At 33.7% G+C, this 22003-nt stretch overlaps 4 protein-coding genes across 4 annotated transcripts; 2 read left to right on the top strand and 2 right to left on the bottom strand.

Moving 5' to 3' along the window:
• The first annotated feature begins 669 nt into the window (after positions 1-669).
• Positions 670-7812, top strand: LOC101254460 (uncharacterized). Its single transcript, XM_004234990.5, has 9 exons — positions 670-1096; positions 1186-1429; positions 1523-1672; positions 5267-5324; positions 5415-5507; positions 6138-6236; positions 6646-6737; positions 6979-7038; positions 7137-7812. The coding sequence occupies exons 1-9, from the start codon at positions 882-884 to the stop codon at positions 7398-7400; spliced, it is 1275 nt and encodes a 424-aa protein (XP_004235038.1). The 5' UTR covers positions 670-881; the 3' UTR covers positions 7401-7812.
• Positions 7813-9464: 1652 nt separating this feature from the next.
• Positions 9465-10180, bottom strand: LOC101254768 (uncharacterized). Its single transcript, XM_004234991.5, has one exon. It carries the CDS (start codon positions 10034-10036, stop codon positions 9644-9646), a length of 393 nt encoding a protein of 130 aa, XP_004235039.1. The 5' UTR covers positions 10037-10180; the 3' UTR covers positions 9465-9643.
• Positions 10181-13536: 3356 nt separating this feature from the next.
• On the top strand, positions 13537-14953 carry LOC101255072 (major latex allergen Hev b 5-like). Its single transcript, XM_004234992.5, has 2 exons — positions 13537-13880; positions 14589-14953. The coding sequence occupies exons 1-2, from the start codon at positions 13770-13772 to the stop codon at positions 14784-14786; spliced, it is 309 nt and encodes a 102-aa protein (XP_004235040.1). The 5' UTR covers positions 13537-13769; the 3' UTR covers positions 14787-14953.
• Positions 14954-16675: 1722 nt separating this feature from the next.
• LOC101255373 (UNC93-like protein 1) lies at positions 16676-18599 on the bottom strand. The gene is made up of 2 exons (XM_004234993.4): positions 17159-18599; positions 16676-17069 (listed from the first exon to the last, which is right to left on the bottom strand). Exons 1-2 carry the CDS (start codon positions 18313-18315, stop codon positions 16814-16816), a joined length of 1413 nt encoding a protein of 470 aa, XP_004235041.1. The 5' UTR covers positions 18316-18599; the 3' UTR covers positions 16676-16813.
• Positions 18600-22003: the final 3404 nt, after the last annotated feature.

The raw sequence follows: 22003 nt of genomic DNA, 5'->3' as shown, positions 1-22003 counted from the left end.
TGTCCAGAGTCTGTTGAGTTACACTTTGTAATCAGGTTGTTGTATTCTGAAGGAGACAAATCAAGAAAGACTATTGCTGAATCGGTAAAAAACATTTGCTGTATACTATAGTAGACTTGAATATTTTTTGAAGAGAGTGAAATATTCGCGCATTAACTTAAAAAGATTTTATTTTCAATTATAATTTTGTAATTTTATTATCACGTAATTTTTCCCTAACACAATATACTACATTACGCTTATGAACTGTGCAAATTAAGATGAGTTCAATGTGACTATATTTTTCACAGTTTTGTAAGGAATTGTGACAAAAAAAGATCAAATGTAGTAGAGTTAAATATAAATTATACATAAGTAGTATAATTTATTTTTAAAAAAATTATAAAATATGGCAAACATCAATATATATTTTAAAAAAATATGTTTTTTTAAACATGCTTTTATTTTTTTCAAGTAAATAATTTCTTTTTAATAATCTTATTCTTTAGTATATTAACATTTTATTTGGATAATTATGGTTTAAATGAGAAATTAGATCTTTGGACAATTATTACAGGAAGAAAAACTCAACTTATCGAGTCAATTTTTTTTAAAAAAAATATAATGAAATCCATTAATCTGAAATCGCATTTAAGAAAATGATCCAAATTCAAAATATTACAATTTTTTAATTTGAAAACCAAAAATCCATAATGAAGTTTCCATATCCAACCTAACCAACTACCCCATACGGTACAATAGGCGAGAAATGACAAATTGTGTGACTTGGGTAATGGGTTTTACTAGGGCTTTATAAACGTGAGAACTCCCCTCCGTCGGACCGATCGACTGTCTTTTTCTCTCTCCACCGTCCGATTCCGGCATCCAATTCATATACCTCAATGAACACGGCGAGATCGAACTCCCTCAGCAAGCTCCGGCTGCTGAATCACTTGCTGCAGTCGACGCCTGTTGTTACCTGCAGAGCCGTTTCCACTCTCTCTTCGCCGATTCTAAAGCAGTCCTCTCTTCTATCCGGTCAAATCCATCCACGTCAGCTCTCCCCGTTCTTCACACCGGTCCGTCATTTTCGCAATGCTCGTGACCCTAGTGTGAGGTAAAATAAGTTAATCCTCTTTTTCGTATTGCTATAATTTTAAGTGTTATATTGTTTTCTGTGAAAACGTTGTGTGTTTATTTATGAAGATATGAAATTCCGCCGCCTGTTAATTGGGGAGTACGAATTGTGCCTGAGAAAAAGGCATATGTTGTTGAGCGATTTGGGAAGTATGCTAAGACCTTGACTCCTGGAATTCATGTGTTGATTCCTTTTGTCGATAAAATTGCTTATGTTCACTCGCTCAAAGAAGAGGCTATTCCTATACCTGATCAATCCGCCATCACCAAAGACAATGTCAGCATTTTGATTGACGGTGTTCTTTATGTCAAGGTTAGAAAGCTCTAACTAATTTTGGATTGAGACATTATTGATTGTACACTCTTGAAAATGTCAATATGTTTTATGTTTGTTGTTTTACTGTAGATTGTGGACCCTAAATTAGCCTCGTATGGGGTTGAGAATCCACTCTATGCGGTAATTCAGCTAGCACAAACAACTATGCGCAGTGAGCTTGGTAAGATCACACTGGACAAGACCTTTGAGGAAAGGGACACTTTGAATGAAAAGATAGTGGTGAGCCTTTTACTAGTTTATGTTCTAAATAATGTCTAGCCCCTTCCTCACTGTTTCTCCTCATCCCCATTAATAGCATGTGTCGAGTATCTATATGTTTTTTGGTCAAATAGGATAACTTGAGGGTTGTTTGATCAGTTCCTTTACTTACGATTGTGAGTATCTGAAACTGGAAGTAAGTGAATTGCCTATGCAATTTATTGGATGTAGTTCGTGCTTGAGATGCAGGTTGTATATAGTTTCCACTTGTAAGATTTGAACTAGTTATTTAGAGAATTGATGATTAACTTATCTTGAATATTACAAGTTTTACACAAGTTTGATAGATCCACCTGATAGAACCATGTTTCATATGTTAAACAACTCTTCTACTCAAGAAATGCTGAATTTTGTGGGAAGGATAGATTCCGCTCTGAAATTTTAAAATACCAAAAGAACACATTGTAAAGGCATGGACTTTTGGTTCAACTAGTACATGTTATGTTAATTGTCCACCTATAGGAGGTTTTGCAACTTTAAACGCACTAATAAATGGTTGATGGTTCACTTTCTCTCACAATAACTAGTGGTTAGTATCACCGCCTTTACTGCCAGCTACGTGAACAAGCAAGCCTTTCTCGGTGCTCTTTGTATCCAAACAGAGAGATATTAGCAGCCCTATCCTCTATTTTCAGTAACTTGTGTTAGAAGAACTTCCTAGGTAAAAATCACTTCCCCTACCTATAGACTTCCATGTGTTCACCTTTGCTCAGGTGATAATCGCTCTATAAAATAATTTATCAAATTTGAACTTCTGCTATCTTTTTCTTCTTTTATCTGGTTTTGATACATTTGAGCCGAGGGTCTTCTATCTTTTGATCTTGTATGTTCATTTGAATCATAGGCTTTATAATGATCCACCATCTTTTTCTCTGTATGTCTGGTCAATGCTATCTTTTCTGGCTTGATATGTGGAAAATTACTCGAGTATTTGACTTACGAGTTCACTTACGAATTCATCCACGCACTGGCAGTGCTTTAACAAGCTTCTCTTGGTCCATAAATGTGATGTTACGGCTAAACACTTCCCATCCTGTAATGATATTCCACTATAGTTTGCACTCATAAGGTAAAGTGGTGTTTCCAGTTATGTATTCCTCCTTATCATACTTTTCTGCATTCACCGTCTTCCGTACCTAGTGTTCTCATTACTGAACCTCTGAGCCACTTTCTTAAGTCTGTGTTGCTGAATGTTCTTGAGTTTTCAATCCAAGAACTCCATAACTAGATGTGACAACATTTCAATTCATTAGATGAAACTTTTTTATCCCGTTACATCTCTTCCTCTAGAAATTTCATTGTTGTGTCTTCAGCTTCTCTGTCACTCTTGCCAATGCACGCATGTTTGGGGGCTTGGTGCACTTGAAAATGCCTTTATCAGGACTTCTTTACTCATTAATGGAAAAAGTGCCATTGTCTCAACCTTTCTCTACTTTTTCTACTTTAGGATTCCAAACTGCAAGTAATTGGTAGTCCTAATGATCTTCTTGATGTTTCTATCTTTTTAGTCTCTCTCTTAGACTTCTCATTACGCGTCAGTGTTAAAGGAGAAAATTGTGGTTATATGTAATTCAGCACCTGGCTGCTGCGGTTTTACTTTAATAAGACATTGTTACTTTTAAAAAAATGTGATGTAAAACATATGCGCCTTTTAAAATATACAACAGTCAACAGAATATGAATCTTCACTGTTCATGTATCTCAGTCATGTTGACATAGAGTTTGTATATTAATTATGTCCTGTTGGTATTTCCTGCTGTCCCGAATTACGATTCTCTTTGTAATTCCCCTTTAACTGCCTTTTTAAGTATCAAAGTCCTTTGTCATAGTTTATGTACCATATTTTGATTATGCTTTATTATTGACATAGAACTGAGGAATTGGTTTATTAGAGTGAAAATCAGGTCAAAATGGATATAAAATTGACTTTTTGAAGAATTGACAATTGCCATTTTTTGACAGTAAGATTTTCCCAAGTTCTATTGAGAAAGAGTCATTTTTGGGGAGGTGAAGACATGTTATAGAAGATTGTAATGTTTATTTACTCGATTATGGTCTTCCTTGTAGTTTTTCTGTCTTTATCTTTATTGTGTGTGTAATCTGTTGTTTTTCTGTTTTTGCCCTTCTTTGTGTGAGCTTGGTTATTTTTTTTTTACTCCCTCTAGTCTATAATAATTGCACTTTTGAGCCTTTTCTCAATGTTCAAAATAAGCTTATTGTTCAATGTTCAGTAGAGTAGTTGTATATTTCCATTTTCCCTTCATTTACATTTTCTAGGTGATAAGTTCAAGAGAGTTAATTGTTCATATTTATGTATTGTATGTACTTTGAATTATTTCTATTTTCAAGAATAGTTTGAGTATACCTTAAAGGGACTAAGTGGAAAGTGGTGTTCAATTATGTCGTATTCTTTTTTCTACTGCTCACAAATTTCACTAAATATGGACTAGAGGGAGTAATAGCTAAAATGTAAGTGAATTACTACTTAAATAAATTGGTCAACTTGGCTGTTAAGGGTCGATCTAAGGGGAAGGGTCGATCTAAGGGGAATCCTACCACATGAGGTGTCTAAGAACGGCGTTAATAAGAAACTCCAATATAACCAAACACTCATAAAAGATAAATTGGTAACAGTTAAGACTCCATCCATGATGAGAGTGCCAATATCCATCTATACGATTCTTTTCTGTGAATTGTATGATATATGAGCTTCTTGAGTCTACTTTTCTGCTGAATTGACTATATTGAGTGCATTTTCATCTGGCGCATTTGTGAAGGGTGAGAGTAACTGCAACTTTAAAAGCAAGAGTCTCGTGACACTTTTAGATGGAAATTTTATCAAAATAATGATGAATTTATATGCTTAATAAATCTCAGAGAATAAGAAATGATATTTCGTGAAAAGTAGAGGATAAAAACAAAACATTGGTTTGAACTTTGAAGAAGCAGTTTCAATTGTTTTTAGCCATAAAAGCCACATTTGAGAAGTTATTTTGCTGTACCATTTTGGTGTTTATCATGAAATCAGATAGAACCTCTGGAATGGAACTCAAAGTTAAAAGAGAAATTACTGCTGGTCCAAGGTTCTATGATTGTTCTGGTGAAATTAATTGTGTGCGTGAAAAATATAAGTTAAGTATCTCTGTGTGTTTTTAAAATGTTTTGTCCTCACCGTCAAGATACTGCTTTCTTCAACTTCACTTCACTATCAATCTGCACATGAATCCAGAGTCGCTTGTTGAATGACCATTATCATCATCAAGTTCTGTACCTATTGCATATGGTTTATTTAGGTGGTGTTTCTAGAGTAACCATCAAGTAATTTCTGCATTCTTATATGGCCATATTGACGTTAGTGATTGATCTGTATTTGTACATAAGCTTATTTAGGTGTGAGTTAACGATTTTTTCATCTGATCTCTATACTGTCAAATTTTACCTGAAGTGACGTGCAATACTTCTGAGTGTTGATTTAGGAAGCATCCCAAATGGTTTTTTTTGTTCTGCACCTTCGATGCTTGAGTTTGATTCCTCTGATGTGCGCTTTTATTGTAGATGGCTATTAACGAGGCTGCAAAAGATTGGGGCTTGAAATGTCTTCGATATGAAATAAGTATGTGGGTTAGTCTGTCGATTTTTCCATCATTGCAGAAAATGTCTGACTATATATTGCTGAGTATGTATGCTATCCTTCTCTTTTCAGGGGATATATCTCCTCCTCGCGGTGTTAGAGCTGCTATGGAGATGCAGGCTGAAGCAGAACGTAAAAAAAGGGCGCAAGTTTTGGAGTCAGAAGGTAATTGATCCTCTAGTTTGCAATGCAGTATTTGTGTTAGAATTCTGATTGGTAGGTCTTGCCTTTGCGGTTGAAGAGGCATACCCAGGGGCGGAGCTACCCTAGGGCAAGGGGTGTCAAGCGACACCCCCTTCGTCAAAAAATTACATTGTGTATTTAGGTCAAAATTATATTTAATGAATATATATATATATATATATATATATATATATATATATATGTATATACACATATACAAGTGTTGAAGGTATAATGTAGTGGTTAAGGGATTGCAAAAGTAGTTTGAGGTTGTGTCTTTCATCCTTGATAGCAGCATTTACTTTTTTACTTTATATTTTGATACCCCTTAATAAAAATCCTCTGGGAATACCTTATTCTGATATCAGGGACAGACCAGCTTATTGTACATTTGCAAGTAGATCTATCGAAAAGCTTCTCCATCAACATAAAGACTCGATCTGTTCTTACTATATACATAGTCTCCTTAGGCTGATAACTTAGTAACTAAATGATTACCATGCCAACGTAAAATCACTCTACTTCCTTTCTAGAATTTCTAGTATTTCAATTTGTCATGCAGGTTTTTCTTTTTCCTTTTCAATGATGATATTTTTTTTGACGCTATAACAGGAGAAAGGCAGGCAAATATTAATATTGCAGACGGAAGGAAGAGTTCAGTGATCCTTGCCTCAGAAGCTGCAAAAATGGACCAAGTCAATAGAGCGCAAGGTTTGTTTACTATAATGTCTCTTATTCCATGCACTTTGGTGAGATTAAGCTTCCCTTTATCATGGTCAAAACAAAGAAGAGTTGAGCTGTTTAGCCAGTGATATTCTCAAAAGAAAATCTAGAAGTTTTGTTGAGAACATACTTTTCACCTACCATTGCGAGTTGCGACTGTTGGATAAGGTCTAGTGGATTGATTACGTATGTGCATGTGTGTTCTCTCTTGTCTTAAAGGCGACAAATAATGTTCATCATGGTCCACTACTGCATTTTGGTGCCTTCATGTGGTGCCGAGGTGCCTGATAGAAAATGTATTGTCTCAAGGTGTTTCAAGTTACATAAAACTTTTTGGGGTCAATCTCAGCTTCACTGGTTCTCCTCATTCATTTTCTCTCCCTGTTGAATGAATCAGGTGAAGCAGAAGCAATCCTCGCCAGGGCACAAGCTACAGCAAAAGGAATTGCAATGGTGTCAGAAACCCTTAAAGAGCATGGCGGTGCAGAGGTGAGATTCTTGAAACACCAGTAGTGCTGGTCCTGATCTGGCTCTGATTTTTGTCTTTACTTTCTTCTTCCTCCCTGCCCCTTCTTCTTCTGGTACGTATGGAAGTGGAATAGCAGGCTGCTTCCCACACTTATAGTGCGCCAGCTTATGGCAAAGTTTTCTCCATTGGATTGTCAATATCTCATTTTATTGTACCCTTGCCATTCTGTCACACTTACAACTTCCAATATTTTGTTTGTAGGCAGCAAGTTTGAGGATTGCAGAGCAGTATATCCAAGCCTTCAGTAATATTGCAAAGGAGGTGAAGCACAATTGTTACATTATATTTGTGTCAGCTGTCATGTTTATGATGTTTGCTAACTTTGTTATTTTTTCCGTTTGCTTGTATCAATTTTGAAGGGCACAACGTTGTTGCTTCCTACAAATGCTTCTGATCCTGCTAGCATGATGTCTCAAGCTCTTGCCGTTTATAAAAACGTAGTGAGCAAGAACCTTGGCACTCAGCTTCCTGTGACCTCTCAATCCAAGTTGACCAAAAACACCAGGCAGAGTGATTCATCTGCAGTAAGCGGCGATGACAGCTCTCTTACTGCAAATTCTGCTGATGATCATCATCTGAGTGATCCCATTTTCTCGCTGCAAAGCCAAAAAAAGGATGACTGAATTTTCTTAGCTTTGTGAGTAAGTAGCCTTGCATGCATCGAATTCCTGAGTAGATAATTTGGCAATGATAAAGAGTGCCTATTCTTTTGGCGTAGAGCTCTGACTTGCATGCATCATTTTGGTGACAACTCTTTTTTCTGACAACGGCTGCTGAGTTCTGGATGAGGCTTCTTGGAAAGTAGAAAAGTGGTAGTAAAAAATTGAAATGGAAAAAGTGGTAGTTAGGGGTCATTATACTGATCGACTCTCCTTCAAATTTTGAAGGATGATGCATTTCCAGAGGTTTATTGTTTGGAGAACTTTAAAGCGTGTGGGAAACATGTACTTTTCAGTCGCCACTTTTATATGCTTTTTTTACATACGTTTTTCTGGAGACTCAAACTAATGACAGAAAAGTTTCATTGTTCAATAACCTGTTTTGTGCTCCAGGAAATGAACTCATTCTTTTTTGAATAAATATAATACCATGAGACGATCATCTTTGAATGCTCAGTTAAAGAACTCTGCTTTTCAAATGACTTGCGAGTTGGTATCCATCAAAAAGCAAAGTAGTTTCAAGAAAGATTATATTTGATGGTAACCTACTCCCTCCCTACTACTAGAGTTACAGGGAAAATTGACCTTCTAACTAATCTGTATAGTAAAAAAAGATCATGTTATTAATCCCACGAGATTGATTTACAGAATGGCCTTGTGTTTTGATCCCCCTTGCCCTAAACATCAAGTTTGATAAGGTCTGCCTCATGGGTAACACTTAGGACTTCTGAATTTTGAAGGTTTGCCAATGGGCAAAATGGGTGTAATTCCTACGAAAAGTTGAATGGCTTATCAAGCACATTACCTACTTATTAGAACTGAGATTAACTAGGAAATATTAGCAACCACAAAGTAAGATGCACTGCTCTTTCCAAAAGAAAAAGAAAAATAGCCAGAGGAAATACCGATAATCATATAACCCGATACCCAACTCCTCTCAAGTCCCTTAGCTCACCCTCTCCCCAGAACCAAAAACACAAGCATAATGAATTTGCTTGACTATAATCCTCCTATTCAGATGCCTCATAATGATCTTGACACCATGTAGTTGTTAAAAACTTGAAGAAAGTGAAATGAGATCACAATTGGAGTGGAAGTAGAGTTTTGGACTCATTCCTAAGACCAGTATGCGCCAGGATGAATGTCAAAAAATCTAGCCAAATCATCATGATCAATTGGAGAGGAAGGAGATGGTACAAGGCCAGAAGGAAGGCTGACATAAGGGATCATCAAAAGAGTTGCTATAAGGACAAAGGGAAAGCTGGAGATAAATAAAGGGTTATTCTAAACGCTGTTATGGTAAGGGGGGTGGTTGGAGGTTGAGGAAGGGGATAAACCAAGGGGAGGAGTAGCCTAGGGGGTGAGGAAGTATTGCGCTCATGAAAATGTTCACTTTGTTCTTTGTTGCCAACTATCGCTTCAAGTATCAGTAAGTCTCCCCAATTAGAGACAGAACGAAAATGGCATAAAGGCAGAGTAAATCATGAACAACAGACGTGAGAAAGTAATGGCAAACGAAAAAGCAAAAATACCTCCAATTTCGGTTCAACACTTTGTGCCAAACAGGCATTCATCAGTTCCCAGCGATCTCACAAAAGTATTTGGTTTGAACATTTCCCTAGCCAAACACCAGACTACAATTTGTTCACACACATCAAACAGATCCAAAACAATAGAAAATTCCAGTGCATAAAGGGTACTAGCAAGCCAATATCCCATACTTCCCTCAAAGACTCAAGTCCAAACACACCTATCAGCCGTAAGAACTTAAAAGGAGATGTAAAGCTCGAAGACATGTAGACGACAATCTTAGCCTCAAACATTAGCTCATCTACCTCCTAATCAAATTTCTCACCCACTGAGAATCCTCTTCCTTTCCCTATACCAGTCAGGCTAAGTTATATGAATCTTTGTTTCTCTGTTGGGACCAATTTCATTCCAATATCAACTCTTATATACATCACACATTCATTTCAGGCTCTGTAAAAGAATTATCGACGAAAATTTCAAAGATAAAAGAAACAAGGATGAGAAAAATCTAAATCTCCTAAAATTGTATTAATCGAACAAAAGAAAAACAAGGACACAGTTGAAATCATCTAGCCGTATATTCCCCTCATACATACAGAAGTTACAGGTATGTTATACAAAAAAAATCATCCTATCAAGTCTAACCCTAAATCAAGCAATCAACGAAACCTGATCGATCATAGCAGCCCAAACAGCCCGACGAAACCAAGTAACACAAGCCAAACAATGTGAATCAACAATAGCGCTTGACCCGTAACCGGAGCAGAACCTCCGTTTCCCACCTCACAGATCCCTGATTTCACAACACGCACACCAGCACAATGTGCGTCGGGGCAACCACACCAGTACGTCACACCGTTAACACCGCAGACCGGGTCGGGTCGGAAGCAATTAATAGGGCAGGATTCCGACGGAGACGGCGTCGTAGGGCAAATGTCTTGATTCACTTGTTCGGAAGGCAACAGAAGCGGGATGATTTCATCTGAACGGACGGTGACCGGGAAGTAGATGACAGAGATGAGCAGGAACACGAAGATAGGTTGAAAAGCAGAAATTCTAAGAAATTCCATGGATACTATATTTGTTTAAATTTTTTTTCCGGCGAGCCTTTCTTAGAATATAGAAGAAAAGCTCGCCTTTCTCTTTTAACAGAAAACCTAGTTGAAGAAATCGAAAACCCGAGAATTGAAATTTTGGGGATTTCCGATGATCAAAGGTAAAGTATCTCTTTTTTTTTCAATCTTTTGAATAGAAAAAGAAAGGTAAATTTTCCTTTATTATTATGATTCCGTCAAATTCGAAGTCTCTAGCGGTTGAAATTGTACACACACTTACTGGTTTGTATCTCACCTGTACTGTTGACCTACCAACAAGAAAATTGAGGTTATTTGATTTATTTAATTTGTAAAATTATATTAATATAATGATAAAATATTCCAGGTTTACAATTAATCCCAGGATGATGACACATCAAATTATTGATCACATTTTATATAAGCAAAACCTAGTAAATAAATAGAAAGAGTCAAACAAAGTATTGGGTTTATTTTGAGAATGGAATCGTTTAGTAGAGTGTGATGGAGAAAATAATGTTTGTACCAGTTTGATATATTATTAATATCTTGTTAGGTACATTTTCTTAGCCTTAATGCTTGCATTGGTAAGTGTATTGAAAAGTATGTTACTAATACCATCTATTTCTATACATTGGTAATGCAATGGATTGTAATGCATGCATTAACATTATTAAAGACTTAAAAACTTCTATTTCATCCTTTTTGTTATATTTTTGGAGGAAATTTTTGTAAACAAATATTTTTTCTACAAAAATTATGTTATACACTATATTTTTAGTACACCAAATCAAACATTACATAAAAAAAAAATCTCATCATAACTAATACAAGCATTATTATACTATATTTTGCATTATTCTTATATACTAAACCAAAGGACCCCTTGAATGTTAATTAAGCAAACGAAAATCCTTAAAAAGTGATTTGCCTTTTAGGTCGAGCTCGTCGCATCAGACTTGTTTAGATGTGAGTTACCTCTTTTATGTTATTTGCGAATCATTATATAGAAGTAAAAATTTTATCATGTGCGGACCTAAAAAATAGCCAAAGAAAGTTTCCTTTGTCAAAAAAAAAGTAGACCTAACCCACGTTACCCACCTAAAGTTACTAATCTTCTTCTAATTTGTTTTTCTTTTTTTATTTTGGTTTATTTTCCAACGGCAGATTTGCTACTTTAGCTTTCTTTTATTTAATGAGACAAATATTTGTAGCCATAGACAGGGTTGACCAGGCTGGATATTTTATGCCATATATGATTTTTTTATGGCAAAAATTTGAAAGTTGGCATGATTTATAATTTAGACATCTCAAGTAAGGTCGAATTCTATAATTTTAACATTTTTGAAATTTTTCACTTCAAAATGGGTGCATAAAAAGTTTTTTAAAAATAGATTTTTTATTTTTTATTTCCTTTTTTCTTTATTTCTTTTTTTTTTTATTTAAGGATGTTCGGAAATATCAATTTATTATATTAAAAACGTTTCATATATCATTATATTTATACATAAGGTATTTTTTTTTTCAACGACCAATATGTGGCTAAGCCACTGCTCCACTGAATGAACATTTTCATGTGATTTTCAATTTTTTTAAGATATTTATATCACATATAGATTACGGATTCAAAATTATAGCCTTTTGTTTTAAAAATAACTGCAGCATAACTATTTTAAAAATAAGTAAACCTTTTGAATATGTAAGAATGACATGAAAATAATGATAGAATATGAATTAAAACAAATTGTCTCGTTAAAGTACATTTCAATACTATATAGCAATAAAACAAATCACAAAATGTATTAAGAAATATTTTGAATCTAAACTCTACATAAAAGAAATTTTTATGGAGGACAATATATGAAGTTGATTAATAGGAGAACAAAGAGAGATGTGAAAACTTAATTTCAATTAAAGAAGAGGAAGTTAGAAAAGAAAGGCAAGAACTTAGAAAGGGAATCTTTGTTATGAAAGAACACTCTTCAATTGCTTACAAATGACTAAGACAATCTTTATTTATTTTATGTGGGGATGGTTTCAAATATTATAAGATCTAGACGATTCTATGACTTACTATAAATATCTGACTCTCTAGAATATCTACATATTTTTTACTTACATATACAAGAAAATTCTAACGAATTTATCATCTAGCAATTACTCTAGAATATCTAGATATTTCTTTAAGATAGTTCTCTATGTTTTCTACACTAAGACTTTATTTTAGAGAAATCTATATTATTTAAAAAATTATCTTTTATCAATTTTTTCATAATTAAGAATAAAATTAGAAACGAAAGACAGAAATTTAAAATGAGAATAGAGATGAGAGGAATCAAACTTTTTCTTTATCCACAATACACACATATATCCTTAAATCACATGCCACTATCTATTTTGATGGAATCATTCTTAACACTCACCACACAATTTGAATTTCACAATAATAAGACCCTAATTACTTACTCTCGATCTAATAGCTCTTGTCGGTCCAATATTGAACTTGGTATCCACAATGTCTAGAAGGCATTTCCATATTTACATCACATTCTTCTTTAGATATAAATTTAATTTCACATTTATGAACAAAAGAGCCTAGGCAAATGGAGAGTGCGTTTGGAGGTGTTGCATTTTTCTCATCAAACGTCAATATTTGTTGTGTCAACAGCACGATTGGATGATTTCATTTAATGACCGCAATTGAGAATTGTTTAATATGATATCATTAATTACTTTTTACATTTTAATTTGTGTCAAAAATTTATTTAATTCGTTCCAAAATAAAATATGAGTTACTAAATTTGAAAATATTATAATTTTTACTTTTAATGAGAAATATTTGACAGTCATATATATATATATATAAGTAATATGGAGTGGGTCGGAGTATATGAATGTATAATAGGAAGATAAAATTCAAAATCTTATAAAATGCCGTATTTTTAAAAAGTTCATTTTTCCTTCTTAGTGTATACATACATGTTTAGTATTTGTCATTCTCTTTGTACTAGCATTATGATAGTTTTGTTTTGATATTTCAATTATTAGCACTGTTTTTGTTATAACTTAAATTGAGGATCTGTTGAAAATAATCTCTTAAGTATAACTAATACATTATATCTTTTTTAGACTCCACTTATTAAGTTTTATTGAAGATATTATTATGATGTATGCATACTTAATCTTGCTGAATTAATTAGTTGAGGGATTTCTATTTTAAAAACAGAGAGTAATATCCAATAAGATATGGGCACCGTCCATGTCCAAACAGAAAATGAAGTGGCTATTATTTTTTTTGTCGAAAAAAAAAAGATAAAGGACATTGTATTTATCATATATTATTAAGATGAAACAAGAAAAGTTGTTATAACTTAGATCGATATTTGCCACTTAATTATTGCCATCTCAGCTTTCTCCGTCATGTTACAATGAATTAATATTCAACGCATACATTTGTAACGAACTATACAAAATCGAGGCCTCCCACTTTCATTTTTATTTTACAAAAAAATTGTCCACAAACAGGGTGCGCATGTTTCTACGATACACCATTAAATTAGGATATCCTTCCAATTTTTTCTATAAAAGCCTCTTCATTTCTTTAACTTCAATAACAAAATTTAAAAAAATAAATAAAAAAACAAGCCTCTCTTTGATTCGTATTAATAATTTTCTCAATCAAATATTCTTGTCCATCTCCTTTTAGCTCGCTAAATCTCAGACAGTAGTCATGGGAGCCTGTGCGAGCAGACCTAAGGATTTGGATAAAGAGTTCACCCCTATTCCTGCTGAGGAGGTTGCCACCCCCGAAAAGACCGAGCAGGAGACCCCTGCTCCGGAGGTATGTATAAATTTTTACACTATCATATCACTTTCACAAAACAATATAATAAAATCGAACATTAATGAGGATGTGTTATTTTGCTCTTCTTAATTGTATTGAATGAAATTTGAATCGAAAAGAGCATAATGGGTAAAGAAATTAATGGACCCACTAAACTCTAGTCCTAGAGAAAAAAAGTGTACTAATTATATTTTGACACGAGAAATTGGTAGAATGCAACAGTTCTCCTGGCTTATAATTGAAATTTTAGAGCATATTAATTAAATTAAAGTTCTATTATCTTTGAAATTATTTTTAAAAAAAAATTTGTACACCTTTTTAGTTTACGTTGTCTTCAAACATCTTTCACGCACCTCACTTAAGTGGAGTCACAGAATATGTCACATGAGTCAAAAGATGTATAAAATCACACAGAAAATGAGTTTAGAAGGGTAATAGGATGTTAAATTAGTTAATGCATGTCTCTGAGATTTCGATCATAGTTTAGGGATAGTTATGCCTTATCCCACGAGAAAATTGTTGGTTTTCAAGAGCTAAACTCTATGTTACTTCTTTAAACACAAGAACTAATGTCCATAATTGAAAGCTTGCTCAATTAGGGTTCAAATTCATATATTACTACAACTTATTTAGGATTGAGACATACACTTTTATTATGAATGTAATATGTTTGAGTTCCCTTACGAAACTTTTGGTTTATCTCAGGAGAAGAAGGATGGGGAGGAGACTAAAAAGGAAGAGCCATCACCACAGGCTCCCAAGATTGAGAAAGTAACCGCTGCCGCGGTCACCGAGGAGGTGAAGCCGGCAAAGGAGGAGGAGAAGGCTGAGGAAGTCAAAGTTGAGGCTGTGAAGGAAAAGCCAGAAGAAGAGGTTGAAGAGACCCCCAAAGCTGTTGCCTAATAAACAACAACAATATATCACAATACTTAATTTTCTTTTGCATCTAATTTTTGTTATGTCATATATTCAAATGTTTTGCTAGTTTTTTTTAAAAAAAATTGTTGTGGCTCATGTATAGTAAAAGAAACAAAAAAAAATACTAAGAAATAAATAAGATATTCTCCAAAGATGTTTGTTCTTTACTTTTTATTTTTATCAGTCCAATTTACTGCAATGGATTTATAAGTTCAGTAATCACAGACACCCCCTTAAACTTTCTCTTTCTGACAAAATGATAATTTAACTGCACGTTGTCCTATTTTCCTTGAATATGTCCTTTGTGAGGTGATACTTTGTATATTCAATCAGAAAAGAAATCCCAAGGCTATATCACACGTTGCCAAAGTGTACACCCTTCATCAAACTATATATTACACCCAACAATATGGAAACTAAAATCAGATTATTATATGTATTTTAATTTTTGTAGGCATGTTCTTCGATTTGTACCACCTAATTATTCTCCTCAATCTTTAGAGCGCTAGCCACTAAAAATATGATCGATCAGCCATACAGCTGTAAATTCGCTCCAGGGCCTTGTATACAGTGCTGTTAGTGAAAAACTTACAAGATAACAAAGAATTACAAGATTACAACCGAAAATGAAATGAAGAAACAAAATCTCTTCAGGCTGAGATGCGGATATCTTGCTCTCTTTAAGGAGATTCAAGCTCACTGCAGCAAATGTTTTCACCGGTCCAGCAGTAATCCTCTTTGACTTGTCCCTTCCAGGATACAACAGCTTTCACAAAGTATAACTCAACAACTTTGGACAAGAGTTGAATCCAAAGCTCCACAAAAAAGAACACATCCCTTCAACTAATAAGAAATCTTTTTTTGACTAACTCTTTCGCTCTATGTTTTTCTCTTGTGTGTTGTGTAGCCCAAACCAAATGAAGACCACCACTATTTATACTACAAGAAGTCTTCCTAGTAATGAATAGGAAAACAATGAATGTAGTAAATAGTGAAGATAATGGTCTTTAGAGTTTATAGGTTACAATAGGAGTTACATATGTTACATAGGTACAAAGAGTAATGAAGGAATTAAGAATGAAATAAAGTGATGGATAACCAATGCTAATGGATGATGTAGAAGTTATCTATTCCAATGTTTATTGGAATGTTTTTATCTCACAATGAATTCAGCCAACAAAGCCAAAAGTAATGGCATTACATGGTTACCATGTCAAAAATGAATAGCATGATTAAATTAGTAGTTTAAGACATAAATGTCTACCAACGCTCATTCTTATAACTCCAAAATAAAACAATTTAATATGTTAAATATTAATATTAAAATGCTAATAACCTAACAAATGTGAATCCCACTGTGGGAGTTAGTCATGTCTGAAGTTGTAGGTAAATGGAAAAAGCCTTTATCCTATAATAAAAAATGAAAAGTGCTGAATTAGAGCATTAAAACAGGACTAAATTGGTCCTACCTGCTCCTAGGGCAGATCCAAGGACGAAGAGAAAGGTCTCAAAGGCGGAAAAGGATACGAAGGAGTGCAGTTTGTTCAAGAAATTTCAATTGATCATTTTCTCGATTCATGTCAATCCAATAATATAACAGTTGCGATGTGTTCCTCATCAGTGCACAAGAAATTTGTACAAACTGGTATAAGCCAACAGAATATTGAATTTACCAATGTGTATCGGTTTCTGCATATACTATAATGTTTGTAAGTCGATCTTGTAAGATAGGCGCCAATGTATTACTAGATTCCAGGAAAGGAAATTGAACAAACAGTTTAAAGCCTATACAATTTGGAGATACTAGATAGAAAGCAATCTTATCATTTTCCTCATTTCTAGAGTATGTAAGAATATTAAAAAATAATAACTAATTTACTGGAGAATGAAGACGATTAAATAAACATTAGCAAAGAAATTTCACTGTGGTTGATAGTCCACAATTTACAGAACAGTTCTTTAAACTCTACTATGGTAGTAATGACTAAATTATAAATTCTGTAAACTATTCCTTATTCCTTATTGGGGTAGTCTACTGTAGTACTAATGTCGCGGTTTGAAGTAATGGAGGCTTCCTTAGTTGCTCCCTCTTCATCTTTGTTGTCATCCTTCACAGCTAACACTACAAGAGCTACCAGTAATGGAAAACTAATGGTTGTTAATGCCCAATTCGCGATAAGCTGGTTCATGAATGGGACAGTATGTGAATCCACTTGCCAAGCAACGGCTGCACCTGCACTTTGTATTCCTTTATAGAAGCCAGTATATCTGTGAATACAGATAAACAAATCCAATTTTAACCAATACTGATAATCAATTCTGTATCTCATAAGCATAAATTGAAATCGAAAATTTACCTGCTGAGAACCTCAGAATCATCTGCCAAGGCTCCTATAACCCAATAGACCATGCTCTGAAACATGGCATCGAGTAATCCATAACTAAAATACAACAAGAATGGACCTGCAAATTTAGAACCATCCTTGAAATCCAGTAACACTATGCGATGAGGTACATCATCGTGGGAATATGTAAGCTGTTTGGCGAACCCTCCGCCCCAAATTGCTGTTGAAAGCAGGCCAACAACAATAATACCAACCAATCCCCTAGCCTTTCTGCTCTTAAAACTGTAGTCCATTATGGACCCGATGAACACCGAACCAATCATCTGTGCACCCCAATAGAACACATTGTTCAAACCCCTTGTCCTCAAATTGAACAAAACCCCATTCACATTATTGAACTGGTAAGTATAAAAGAAGTTACTAGCCCACGAGGCTGGTACCATCAACAACATCTTCCAGTTGCCGAACAGTTTGAGAATTTGAATTAATTCCACAGACACACTCGAGTACTTGATATTAGTACACGAAGAACCATCGTTTCTAATGACCTTACTAGGATGCAAAATCGCTAATGAAAGAACCGTTCCGATAGCCATGAAGAACATAAATCCAATATATGTACCATCATTAACAGAGGCCGCGGTAGTTCTATTATAGTTGGATACAAACGGTATAAGACCACCAATAACACCACCCATGTTGAAAATACTCCAAAATATAGAGATATAAGTACCCTTCCTGTCATGTGGCGGGTAAGATGTCATAATAGCTCCCTGGGCAGCCCAGAGTAGGCCGGCGCCAACACCGAGGAGACCGCCGGCCACTACCACAAACACTTGATGCTTGTGGTGATTGTAGTAAAGGAAAGAACCCGCATACAATATATAAGTTGAACACCCAATAAACAGAGTCTTTTTTGGACCTAAAATGTTGTAAATTCCACCACCCAATATCCCAAAAATAGTGAAAGCTGTGTAGAGTGCGGTGTTGGCGTTGTTAGACGCCGTGTGGTCGACTTGACCACCACCACCCATTCCAGAGAGCGCATTGAACATCCCTGGACAACAAAAACATACTAATCCAATCAAACAAACCTGAACCAGTGGCGAATTGTACCTGAAAATTGAATGGTTCGGAGATGAATTAGGTAAACCATTTTCATCTCCCATAACGCTTTGGCCTGTGAGAGTCTCAGATTGAAACAGATGAAAGATGAGAAAAATAGATCCTCAAATTTGGGAATTTGGATTAAATTGGGAACTTTGGAAGCAAGGATTGGATGAATTGAAAAACTTGCTGTTTTTGTTGGATGACAAGTTTAATTAACATTCTTTTTATACTATTCATAATAATATATACTAACTGAAACTGAAAGTGTATTTCTCATTTAAAATTATCAACTGGGCCTCGGTAAGATTGATTTCGATGACAATTGGATAAAAATGAGTGCTTTGCTGGCTATATAGTTTAACGTTAACCCTTATAATTAAGTGTAGATAAAACAAATGGTCTCCAATTGTCACGGCTAATTTGATTCCGATGTTTCACAATGGTCCCAACCCAAAAGTTCAAAGATTCATTATTGACTTTTTGTTTTATTATCGATTGGTATCAGCGTAAAGTAATAGGCAAGAAAATAATTTTAAAGATTTGTTTCGTTAAGGCAGGCCTGCCAATCTGCATATCAGATTTATAATTTTTTATTGACCTAATAAAAAAGTGATGAAATTCCTTTGAAGACAGAATATTGAATTTTAATACTATATAAAACCAAGTGGATAATTAGCCCATTATTATGTTCGCTGCCTTATTAAGATTCAAAGGAATTCCAAATGTTCCTAATAATTAAAAAATATAGCAAATACTATGATATCGAGTTAATTTAACTAATTTTTATTGTGAATAAAAATATTATAAGTCATATTGATTAATAATCTATAATAATAGCAAATCGGAGTTTACCAAGTCAACTGCCCCTAGACTCCTCGCAATGAATAACTAGCTTTCACATTAATTTCGTATTATCTTCTGTTGTTCATAGATTAGGACCTGAGAATTAGGACCAGCTTAACTATTTTCCCTCTTTTGGCTAATTAGGAATTAGTACTAATTAAGTCCTAATCCTTTTCTTTATTTTCAGTTCTATTTGAGCCGTCTTTTGTGCTATTTTGGTAAATTTGTTATGTATAATTTTTATTTAATGCTTTAAATACTTTTTGAGAGTTAATCCTACTTGGCTATTTTCCCTTGTTTGGATACTAAAGGATAAAATCCCATTTCTTTTTCATTTTTCTATTTGTGATCTTCAATTTTGAAATCTTTGTGTAGATTGAATTAAATCTGTTGTATAGATAATCGCTTAATGCTATCAAATTTTCTAATCAACTCAATTAGACTATTTATTGAACTAACAAGGGATAATGCCCAAGTACCCCCTCAATCTATGCCCGAAATCTCAGAGACACACTTATACTATACTAAGGTCCTATTACCCTCCTAAACTTATTTTATTAATAATTTTTTACCCCTTTTTAGCTTACGTGGCACTATCTTGTGCGTCCAACGATGGTTGACTTTTTTTTTCGAACTAGTGCCACGTAGGCTAAAAAGGGATAGAAAATTATATATAAAATAAGTTCAGGGGGGTAATAGGACCTTAGTATAGTATAAGTGTGTCTCTGGAATTTCGGGCATAGGTTAAGAGGGTACTTGGATATTTTCCCGACTAACAAAATACCATGCTTTTTTTCCTCCTTTTACACATTTTATATGATACTTCTTAATTTTTATTGAACTCATATTTTGTAAATTTTGACCGGTAAAGTCTCCTTTGTTCAGTTTAAAATAGAACCTTAATTTATTACTTATAGAGTTTAGATTAGTTGGTGATTAGATATTAAGATTAGATGAGATTTTACTAATATTCAATTACCTTTGATATTTTGTAAAAGGTTTCAGATAAGACAAAAAAAAGTCAATAGATACATACACTAATATTAATTGTTGTATTGACTTGTAGGTAAATTTATCAAGCTTCAAAGTCGTTCACGTTATTCCTTTTTTCCTTTTTAGTTGTCAAAATTATTACACTACTAAAATGAAGAAAGGAATTACTGTAATGATTAAACTCATTATAGTCATAAACTTGGCTACCAAATGTTTGTTTATAAAAATAGTTTGTTACTACATGGGGATATAATAAGAGAGAATCGAATTTTATCAATAAAATAAAATTTTAAATAACTAGTGATAAATTGAGCTATTTTGAGTTTCGACGTTCAAACATTTGAAATAAATAAAATAAATTAGACAGGAGGAAATTGAGGGAATTGAAGGTATGGCTAATCAGGACGTTAAGCTTGTATTCGGATATATTCCATATTATAATGTGAAATCATTATTTCATATCCCAAATTCTTCTAAGAAAAATATGATTTGAAGTTTTAAATCATGATTTCAAAAAATTAGAAATATAAAATTTGATTCATAAGTTTATATTTTGTAAAAAAAATTAACTTATCATTTTAAATTAAGCAAAAAAAATGACTTATGTTTGACATGAAAAGAGATTGTTTATACCATATAAAAAAATTATAGTATTAAAAAATAACTAGTATCTATCACGGTTGACTAATAAATTTTTAATAAAATATTAAATATGTATCTGAAAGCTTGTAATCGCAAATATTTATTTATGAAAAGAATATGCGAGCTACGCAATTTATCAAGCGACACCTTAGAATATTCCAACATTTTATTAATCAACTATGATATCATTTAACTAATAAGATTGTATAAGAATCAGAGAAATTAGGAAGAAAAAAATACAACTTAAAAAATCTCAATGACATATTAAAATATAGCTTAATCTAATTTTATACTATGATTTCACGTCACATTCAGAACTATGCAATTTCCCTATAGGTCTGGTAAACGTTGTTATCATTTTTAATTGCCACAATTGGCAAATTGAATTTAGTATACAAGAGAAAAGTCATCACGTCATTATATCGACAAGGGGATATATATATTATTGTGATCCACGAGAGAAATCTTCGAGAGCAGGTTTTGAACATTTTGCTAGTGGCCGTATTAGGCCGAAACTGAAAAAGCCAACTGACAGCCCGCAGGCAAGCCGGCCGGCCGGCCGGCCGCTAGATGGAAAGTAAAGAAACCCACACACAATATATTGTGTTTAATTAGAACGATAAATTTTTATTATTAAAAATGATTATAAACGGTATAACAAAATTTCGTAAAAAAATAACTTTACGAAAGTTAAATTGTGTAATAACCAGGGAACCAAAATTTTACTACCAATCACAAATTTCAAGTTTTGATAAAAGATTTTTAATTTAATTTGACATGCCATGCGGGCTAAGTGTCATTTTCAAGTTTGATAAAAGATTTTAAATTTAATTTGACATGCCATGCGGGCTAAGTGTCATTATGTTAATAAAAAATAATAATTCAGCCCTTCTATATTAGAAAAAGCAAACATTTTGACTCATATACTACTATGAAAATCCTACGCAAATAAATTATGTGATTCCCTGTACCAATGAGCATACTATCTCCTATATATATATATATATGTTTTGCAACAAATTTTAAACAGATGGAAAATAAATCATACAAATAAATATGAAGAAACATGATTTTATTTATCAAAATTGTGAGTACAAATCTGTTTTGTTCCTCCCTTGATTCTACTCTCTAAGATGATTTATCCATGATTCGAGGGCCGTTAGTGGCGTATTTCTCGAACTCGAATGATTTAGATTTGACCTCTCTATATGAATAATCCATCAATTTGTGGAGTATTCGAGATCTTGATCTCTTTGTGAATATTTCGGG

This window comes from Solanum lycopersicum, chromosome 3 (assembly GCF_036512215.1).
Source record: "Solanum lycopersicum chromosome 3, SLM_r2.1".
Classification (NCBI taxonomy): domain Eukaryota; kingdom Viridiplantae; phylum Streptophyta; class Magnoliopsida; order Solanales; family Solanaceae; genus Solanum; species Solanum lycopersicum.
The sequence above is the reverse complement of the archived record's forward strand: the minus strand, read 5'-3'. Positions and strand labels throughout refer to the sequence as shown.